This window comes from Geotrypetes seraphini, chromosome 1 (assembly GCF_902459505.1).
Source record: "Geotrypetes seraphini chromosome 1, aGeoSer1.1, whole genome shotgun sequence".
Lineage (NCBI taxonomy): Eukaryota > Metazoa > Chordata > Amphibia > Gymnophiona > Dermophiidae > Geotrypetes > Geotrypetes seraphini.
In genome coordinates, this window is record NC_047084.1 from 392,059,753 (window position 1) to 392,069,270 (window position 9,518).

General features: G+C 47.0%; 1 protein-coding gene across 4 annotated transcripts in view; it reads left to right on the top strand.

The window, feature by feature from the left end:
* ZBTB5 (zinc finger and BTB domain containing 5) overlaps positions 1-3,349 on the top strand; it is a 37,073-nt gene extending 33,724 nt beyond the window's left edge. For all 4 annotated transcript variants that reach the window (XM_033917305.1, XM_033917315.1, XM_033917298.1 and 1 more), the window contains one exon: positions 648-3,349. In XM_033917305.1, the coding sequence (XP_033773196.1) occupies positions 652-2,673 (2,022 nt within the window). In that variant the 5' untranslated portion in view covers positions 648-651 and the 3' untranslated portion in view covers positions 2,674-3,349. The remainder of the gene's footprint in view (positions 1-647) is intronic.
* The last annotated feature ends 6,169 nt before the right edge of the window (positions 3,350-9,518 follow it).

Here is a 9,518-nt window from a genome sequence, read left to right on the forward strand (position 1 = left end):
AGTAGTTTTTTTGGCTAAGCGCTAATCCAGTGCGTGCGCTAAAACCGCTAGCACTCCTTCGTAAAAGGAGCCCTTAGTTTATTAGTTTATAATTACCATTTATTTAATTTTAAAATTTTCTATACCGTTTAACCCTAAGCAGTTTACATAAAATAAAATAAAAATAATTTTCTAAAGGTTTCTCTGTTGGCATATTTCTGTAACTGTCCTGCCAGCGAATTCCATAGCTTTACCCCAGCACAACAAAAGGTCATTACACAAGTTTATACATATTTTGAATTAACATTGCCCCTCGGTAAAGCTGAATTTTCAGAGCGCAAAGATCTTTTGTGGTGATAAACAGTCATCCTATCCTTGAAATTTTCTGGAATTGGAACATACAAAAATTGATGACATATCACAATCTTATTTGCACTCTAAATATTACAGACAGCCAGTGCAATTGTTGAAGATAAGGTGTAATATGAGTATGTTTGGTGCTCATGTGATCAAGCTGGCTGCAGTATTTTGTACCACTTGCAATGCCCTGTACCTTGTCTTAATCACTCTAAGATACAGGGCATTACCTTTTTGTTTTAGTATGCGTTCTAGTTTAATCATCATTCAGGTTCCTTTAATATTTTCTTTATTTTTTTCCCCCCTTACAGGATCATGGATTTTCCAGGGCATTTTGAGCAGATCTTTCAGCAGCTAAACTATCAGAGACTCCATGGCCAGCTTTGTGATTGTGTCATTGTAGTGGGCAATCGGCATTTCAAAGCTCATCGTTCTGTTTTGGCAGCCTGCAGCACTCACTTTCGGGCTCTCTTTACTGTGGCAGAAGGAGATCAAATCATGAATATGATTCAGCTGGACAGTGAGGTAGTGACAGCAGAGGCCTTTGCTGCCCTGATTGACATGATGTACACCTCCACGCTCATGCTGGGGGAGAGCAACGTTATGGATGTTTTGCTTGCAGCTTCTCACCTGCATTTGAATTCTGTTGTGAAGGCGTGTAAACACTACCTTACCACCCGGACACTGCCTATGTCTCCCCCCAATGACAGAGTCCAAGAACAAAATGCACGCATGCAACGGTCCTTCATGCTGCAGCAGTTGGGCTTAAGTATAGTCAGCTCTGCCCTGAATTCCAGTCAGAGCACAGAGGACCAGCAGAACACAATGAGCTCTTCCATGAGAAATAACATAGTAGAGCAGCGTGCCACTTTTCCAATTCGGCGCCTCCATAAACGTAAGCAGACTTCTGAAGACAGAGCCAGGCAACGCATGAGGCCTGCCATGGATGAATCCATTTCAGATGTAACTCCAGAGAGTGGACAATCAATTGTACATTCTCGGGAGGAATTTTTCTCACCTGATTCACTGAAAATGGTAGAGAATTCAAAGTCTGATGCAATGGCTGATCATCAGGAGGATAATACCATTATGTTTGATCAGTCATTTAGTGCTCAAGAAGATACACAGGTGCCTAGTCAGTCTGATAACAGTGGAGGCACTGTGTCACAGATATCCATGGCATCCCAAGCAACCCAGGTTGAAACCAGCTATGACCAGGAATCTGCTTGTGATAAAAATGGCTTCCAGTCTGAAAATGCAGATATTAGTCTTACAGAGAAAGAGGAACACATGAGAGTTATAGTTAAATCAGAGCCCTTGAGCTCACCAGAGCCTCAAGATGAGGTGAGTGATGTCACTTCTCAAGCAGAAGGGAGTGAATCTGTTGAAGTGGAAGGAGGAATAGCTGGTGGAGAGAAGATAGAGTTGAGTCCTGAGAGCAGTGATCGCAGCTTTTCTGACCCACAGTCTAGTACTGATAGAGTGGGGGACATCCAGATATTAGAAGTTACAAATAATTTGGAACACAAGTCTGCTTTTAGTATCTCTAATTTTCTAAATAAAAGGGGAGGTGATTTTGGTGCCAATCAAAGCAATGATGACAACATTCCAAATACAACTAGTGACTGCAGAATGGATGGTGATGCGTCTTACCTAATAAGCCCCGAATCTGGGCCCCCAGGTGGTCATTCCTCTGCTACGATGTCTCATGGGGACAATCCATTCAGTGATCCTTCTGATTCCCATTTTGTTCGACCTATGCAGGACATCATGGGCCTCCCATGTGTCCAGTCTTCTGGATACCGGGGAACAGAGCAATATGGAATGGATTTTCCAAGATCTGGCTTGGGCCTTCACTCTCTAAATAGATCCATGATGGGAAGAGGTACAAGTGGTTTCCCTAGCTATCGACGTATTGCTCCTAAAATGCCCATTGTGACCTCTGTGAGGAGTACCCAAATTCAAGACAGCACATCCAGTGCCCAGCTACTGATGAATGGAGCCACATCCTCCTATGAAAATGGGCACACTTCACAGCAGGGTCCTCCACAGCTGACAAGAGCCTCTGCTGATGTTCTCTCAAAGTGTAAGAAAGCTTTATCAGAGCACAATGTCTTGGTTGTAGAAGGTGCTCGCAAATATGCCTGTAAAATATGCTGCAAGACTTTTTTGACCTTAACAGACTGTAAGAAGCACATTAGAGTGCATACAGGAGAGAAGCCCTATGCTTGTTTAAAGTGTGGAAAGAGGTTCAGTCAGTCTAGCCACTTGTACAAACATTCCAAAACCACATGCCTCCGATGGCAGAGCAGCAATCTTCCAAGCACGCTGCTTTGACTTTCCTACTGCTGCCCTCTTTACTGAAGAATAAAATTGTTGAGGCCAATTTACAGAATTGTGAACTGATAAAATGATGACACTGTTTTGTTGGACTCAAGAATGAGCACTTACCCCTGTAGATCCTAAAAGTGTTAAAATAAGTGTGTGATCATGGCTCCAGTCTTCATGTGACTGGCTTGAGCACAGTACTTGAGCAGTGAAGATGCAGAAAAATTAGCTATCTATATTTTTTAATTTCTTCCTTTATGCACAAAAGTACTTAGTTTCTAAGTATACAGAAACCAATGATACCTGGAAATTAACATAAATGCACATTTTTTTCAAGGTGCAAGAGAACATTTTAATAAAGGACCAGCACTGTTCAATAACTGATAATTCATGGGTATAAACAAATAATGCAAACAGTTCTGGACCCTTTCTACAAATTGGAAAAAAAAACACCCATTGTGTAACGGGCTAGGATTATACTTGCCCATCGTGAATTGCTTTAATATGTAGTATTTGTTAAAATAGATGTAGAGGGGGTTCAGAATGTACTTTTTTAAATGTTTATTTTGCTGATATGCAGTTGTGGATGCTCTGTTATGATGGTGCTTAAGTCCAGAGCAAGTAACATTTGGACTATTAGATGTATGTAAATTTACTTTTTAAATACATCAAAGTATTTCTTGTAGATGTTTGACCATTTTTTTCCTGTAAAAGCAACTGTTGTGTGATCAGTACAGTACTGTTTTTCTGTATGTGCTATTTTTAGCAGTATTTTAACAAACCTGTATTTCAAATGTAAAAAAAAAAAATCCATATACATAGTGATGTCTAGAAAGAAATGGTCTCTGCTTTGTTCTTGTCCTTTGTGTATTTGCAATGTCTTGGTTTTGTTAGCTTTTAATTATTTGATTTGTTTTTTCATGCTGCTATTGTGATCTTTTTATATCATTTTGTTCTGCATTTCTGTTTTCACACCTTTCTAGACAGTTCAATACCGCTGCAGTGGCTCCTTGTTTTCTGTGGGCATCTGTGCCTTTATTAATGTCTTCAGTTCAGAGATGAGGGAGTGTGGTACTGTTACGTATAAGTGAAAGTGTTTGTGGGTCTAGAAACAAATGTGCTGAATTGGTTTACGAGTTGAGTTCCTGCTGAACTAGTATCTTACAGACTACATCTAAATACTTTTGAGTCCTATCTATATTTGGATAATTTATGGTTATAACATTGGAAAGCTACAGCTGTGCTTTGTGGCCAAGGCCAAAAACTTTACTGTGGATATAAAATTAGGAGAATAAATAGACCCTCCCCCCATGTAGTTGTGAATAAGACTCATGGTATGGTAGTACAGTACTAGAAACTGTTTATGACTGAGCTGGAAGGTCAGACACACAAAAAAAGAAAATCCAAGTTGAGATGTAAACTTGTTTACAGGATACAACTTTTTTTCTTGTATCAGTATTTCAAGTTGTTTTTACCAGCACTTGAAGCAAGTTACAGACTACCTTAGGAGTAGAAATTGATAACCACCTATCCATGAAGAACCACGTGCAATCAATAATAAATTAGCTTTCTCATCACAAGGAAAGATTAAGATCCATCAGAAAATACTTTGAACCAGAGGCTTTCTGAATTTTAGTGCAATATCTAATCCTGTCTCAACTTAGACTACTGTAATTTAATGCTAGTTCTTTAGCAACAGCAGCAGGTGAATCCAGAGACCAATGGGATAGCCCACATCTACCAGCAGGCGGAGATAGAGAAACTGATTAACAGGTGGTCGTATTGGCTGGCACTTCCCCTGTATCATCAGTATGCTCTATCTCCTAGCAGGTGATGGTCGCTATTCCACTAGCTCCTGGATTCTGGCTGTGACTGGAAGATTCATTTCTCCTGTTGAGGTTTCTCTTCAGTGAGACAGGAGTGTCCAGCTGAACGGTGCCGGCTTTAGGGGTTACGCCTGGGCCCCCCCAGGTCCCTGCCTCACCCTCCCTCCAGTGATAGAGGGTATACCTAGGTCTCCATTTTTCTTCTTTCCCTTACGAAAAAAAAAAAAAAAAGAGAGACCCAATTTGCATCTGCCAGCCCTGTCAACCAGGTTGTGAGTATTTCTTTTGTGGATTACAACTGTGGTTTATATTTTCTAGTGGCGTTGGAGCTATGAGTTTGGTTTTGCAGTTGTCTTGGAACTGCGGGTTTTGTTGTTGGTGGAAACTGCGGCTGTGCAGTCGCGTGGTTCACCACCTAGATAATTTATTTCTGAATCGCTGAACTTTGGACAGTTCACTTCGTGTAGACTATGGAGATTATATTTTGGTTTTTCGTATGTGTGAATATATTTCGACTGGTGGGCTCCAACTATGTATTTTGGGCACAGTTGACCGAGCCAGTCCTTTCCCGTGCGCGGGAGAAGCGTGCTTGTTCTCATGCACGGGCGGGAGAGCCCTGACATTTCCGGCCTGATCACTGAGGCTACCGTTTACTTGGCGTGGACCGCGGCGGTGTTCCGGTTGAACAAATGGCCTCGTTTGCGGAGCCTGTGCCTTTCAGTGAGCAGGAGGCTTGCGCTAATGCTCCAACGCTGGCAGGGGCGCCGCTGTGTCCTCGGGGTCTGTTTCGGCAGCTGACTTCTCTCGGTGCTGACCGTGGTCTCCCTGTTTTTTGAAATTGGTGCAGCTGCGGATTGCAGTTGTTGTTGCCAGTGCCGCGACAGTTTGATTAACTGCGAATTTTTCTCCAGAAGCAGTTATTGGGGAGCAATCCTACTGTGCCTAAAGAAGCTGGAGTGCTTAGCTTCTCAGTTACGGCTTGTTCCTGCACTGAGTCGGTGGCAGGCAAATTGCCGCTGAGGGAGGTCAGCGGCAGGGGGATTCCCGGGTTTTGGTTCAGTCCTATCCCATTATCTCCCAGGGTTCCTGTATGGTAAGAATTCTATCTGGTGTCTGTTTTCCTCTTCTTTGCGCCTCGGGGCCGCGCTGCTGGTATCTGGTAGTGCTATAGCGATATTTCATAGTACTAGAGTGCTAGGTATCCAGTTGGCCTGCACTCTTCTGATGGCACCTTGCATTTTCCAGTATGCAGGGTTCGATTTTATTTGTTTCTGGAGCGACGCCAGGTGCTGTGTTTTCCAGGTTGCCATACAGACTTATGTAGCATCTTATTCTCTTGCCGTCTGATACATAGCCCCTTATTTTTCCCTGTTCACTTAGTTTTTCAAGCGTTCCTTTCTCCTTGACGCCATGTACTAGGCTGCTCTTGGAAGCGGAAGCTCAGGCTATATGTTCATTTGAATCCTCCTTGAAATTTCTATTTTGGGAGGGGAGTCTTCTCTTTCAGACATCCAGCTACAAGGACTTTGCCAAGGGGCACTGTATTGGTTCATAGACAAAACCGCGGAAGACAAAGGTGCGCGCCGACAACTGAGTGCAAGACGGAGGTGCGCGCCGAAGAAAATGACAGTTTTTAGGGGCTCCGACGAGGGGTTTTGTTGGGGAGCCCCCCCACTTTACTTAATACAGATCGCGGCGGCGTTGTGGGTGGTTTGGGGGGTTGTAACCCCCCTCATTATACTGTAAACTTAACTTTTTCCCTGTTTTTAGGGAAAAGTGAAGTTTTCAGTAAAATGTGGGGGGTTACAACCCCCATAACGCCCCCACATCGCGGTGCGATCTGTATAAAGTAAAGTGGGGGGTTCCCCCCCACGCCCCACGCCGGAGCCCCTAAAAACAGTTATTTTCTTCGGCGCGCACCTCCACACTGTGCTCAGTTGTCGGCGCGCGCCTTTGTCTTCCGCGGTTTTGACCTGACACCCACTGTATTCTGTTTCTGCCTTTCCTTTGGGTTTCTTCCCTTTAGGAGAAGTTGGTATTTGGGAGACGCTTAAGTGGAGTTGTTTTCGTTTCCTGCTGTCCCAACCCTTTTTTTTTTCCCCAGTATTCCAGGTTGTATAGTCCCGGTTGGCCGGGTTCTTCTTCTTATCATCTTTCTTAAGCCATGAACCTGGAGTCTTCTCAGGGTGGTTCTTTTCTTTCGTCCAGAGCTTACCACTCTCGTCCAGCCCGTTCCCCAACCTCCCATGTGTCATTCGCTAGGGGTCTGATAACTCCTTCGATGTTCTAGCAGGGAGGACGGGGACATGAGAATGTCTGGTCAACTTGGCATCCTCTTCTCCCTTTGTTGATTCTTTCTGCGCCTCACTGTTTATTTGGCTGACAAAGGTGATGCGGGTGCAGGGTCCCCTTCAAGGCTTCCTGGCGCTCGAGACAGTAATTCTGCTTCCCCCAGTCCAAAGGAGCAAGGAAGTGATACAATTTTCTTATATGGGTCGATTAGTGAGAGTCCTTTCCAGCGCTCGGTCTCACAGGTGTATACTTCCATATCCCCATATGGCCATCACATCACCAGTGTATTTACATTTTCACTATGGACTCTGAATCGGCACTTGGTTTGCTTGCTTCTCTTGGAGCAGCACTTTTGGTTTTTGCCACATGCCATTTCGCCTACCCAATGTGTCACAAACATTTTAGAAAATGAGGGCAGTGGTACCATTTTGGCACTACCAGGCAGTTCACTTACTTTCTTTTTGACTGGCTGCTTGATTCAGACGTCGTCCAGTTGGGCCATTTGACTGCCACGAAAGGGGTGGTTTCTTTTCCTTGGTTCTTTAGACATGAATCTTCGAATTTTACAGCGCTCTTTTCTCCTGTACTGTTTATGTTTATATTGGGAAGCTGTTTTTATTCCGGTTGGGGAGAGAGGTGTTTATCCCAGGACAAGCAGGCATGATATTATGTGGGTGACGTCATCTACGGAGCCCCGATGCGGAAGCATTTTCAAGCAACTTGATTGAAGATTTAAGTTTGCTCTGCTGCTCCACGCATGCGTGCCTTCCTGCTCCACTAGGGGGCGCATCCCCTCGTGGTCTGCAGTTCAAAATTTTCCGCTGAGCCTAGAAGTCGTGTTTTTTCAGGCTCTGCCCCAACTGCCTTCTAGCACCGTGATTTTTTCTTATTTTTCTCGATTAAGTCGCTGTGCGCGAATTTTTCTTGTTTCAACTTGTTCCTGCTTCGTTTTTGACCGACCCAGAGGCTTCCGGGTCCTCGTGGCCGTGTGGCTACTCGAGCCGCGGCCAGTTTCGATTCTATGTCCCAGCCTTTGACCGGCTTTAAAAAGTGCACCCGGTGCGAGCGGCTTCTTTCCATCACAGACCCGCATCACAGGTGCATCCTCTGCCTGGGGGCCGCTCATCCAACCGATTCCTGCCCCCAGTGTGCTACTTTCCAGAACCGGGCCCTCCGCCGAAGAAAAGCCCGCATGGCGGATCTCTTCGCCGCCGACCAACCCTCTACCTCGGCCTCGAGGTCGGCCCTGGCCTTGACCTTGGCCCCGAATACCTCAGCATCGCCTCGAGACTCGAATCCGAAGTCCTCGGGACAACAGAAAGCCTCGGCTCCGGGTAAATCCCCTCTTCCCTCTTCAGGTCCCGTAACAGCGAAGAAGCCAGCCTCGGGGACACCGGCGACGCATGGCGGAAGTCCCATGCTTACAGCCCTGGCGAAGCCCTCCAAGCCTTCGGGCCGTGCCTCCACCACATGGGAATACTCTGATACGAGGTCGCCCCCGGTGGAGCGCACCGAGGCAGTGGACATGCCCTCGATGCTGTCCGTGCCCGTTTTCCAGGACCTACTCCGAGCGATGATCTCATCGGAGCTGTCCGCTGCAATGGCCCATCTACAACCGGCCTCGACCTCGACCCCGCATGTGCCAGACCAGCCTGAGCCTCGCATCGAGCCACCCCGGGGAAAAACGCGCAAGCTTCGCCGCATCCCATCCTCCTCGGACTCCTCGCCGAGACACCCGAGGCGCTCTCCATCCACAGACCACCGCGGGGCAAAACGTCGTGCTAAACCGACGGAAACCTCAAACCGCCGTACTTCCAAGAAGGCCCGGGGTTCTCCCACTCTACTAGGCCGTTCACCTACACCTCGTACAGGACCACTGAGGGTGACGGAGCTATCACTCTCCAACCCGCGCATCCTCCGAACTCCCCCTCGGACCGGGGCTCCGATCCGAGGTTTCAGGCTTTCACCGAGGGAGTCCGGTTCGAGGTCACCGATTCGACATCGATCGGTACCCCGAACCCCGGCATCGTCTCCGAGGGGCTCCTCGAGACGTCAGAGATCCACGACCCTGGAACACTTTCACAGTGCTTCCCCGGTCTCGGAGCGTGGATCGGAGCAGGAGCCTCGATACTCGAGGGAAGCCTCCCCATCCTTCTCCACCCGATGGAGGTCTCGTTCACCGACCCCGTACGGGGCCTCGGGAACATCCCGCCCATCCTTCTCTCGCTTTGTCCAGGACATGGGCCACGCTTTGGACTTGGACCTCCAGTCCGACTCCAGATACTCTAAGGAGTACCTAGCGGAGCTGGATATGCCATCACTGCCCAGAGAGTCCCTTTGCTTACCGCCTAACCCGGTACTCCAACAGGCTTTCTTCAGGAACCTGGAGACCCCCTATATGGTCACAGCAGTACCCTCCAAAATGGAGGCCAAGTACCGTACAGTACCCTTCCCGGGATTTGAACAACCGCAGCTCTCCCACCAGTCGCTGTTAGTAGAATCCTCCTTAAAAAAGGCTCACCCCTCCAGGGTCTCAGCGGCGGTCCCCCCAGGCCAAGAAGGTCGAACCCTAGACAAGTTCGGCAGGAGACTATATCAAAATGCGATGATGGCCTCTAGGGTGCAAAGCTACACTTTCACCTTCACATCTTACCTCAAACACCTCATTGGACTACTGAGAGCCTTTGAGACTGACTTACCGGCCTCCCGCCAAGGAGCGTTTAACCTGCTTTCAGA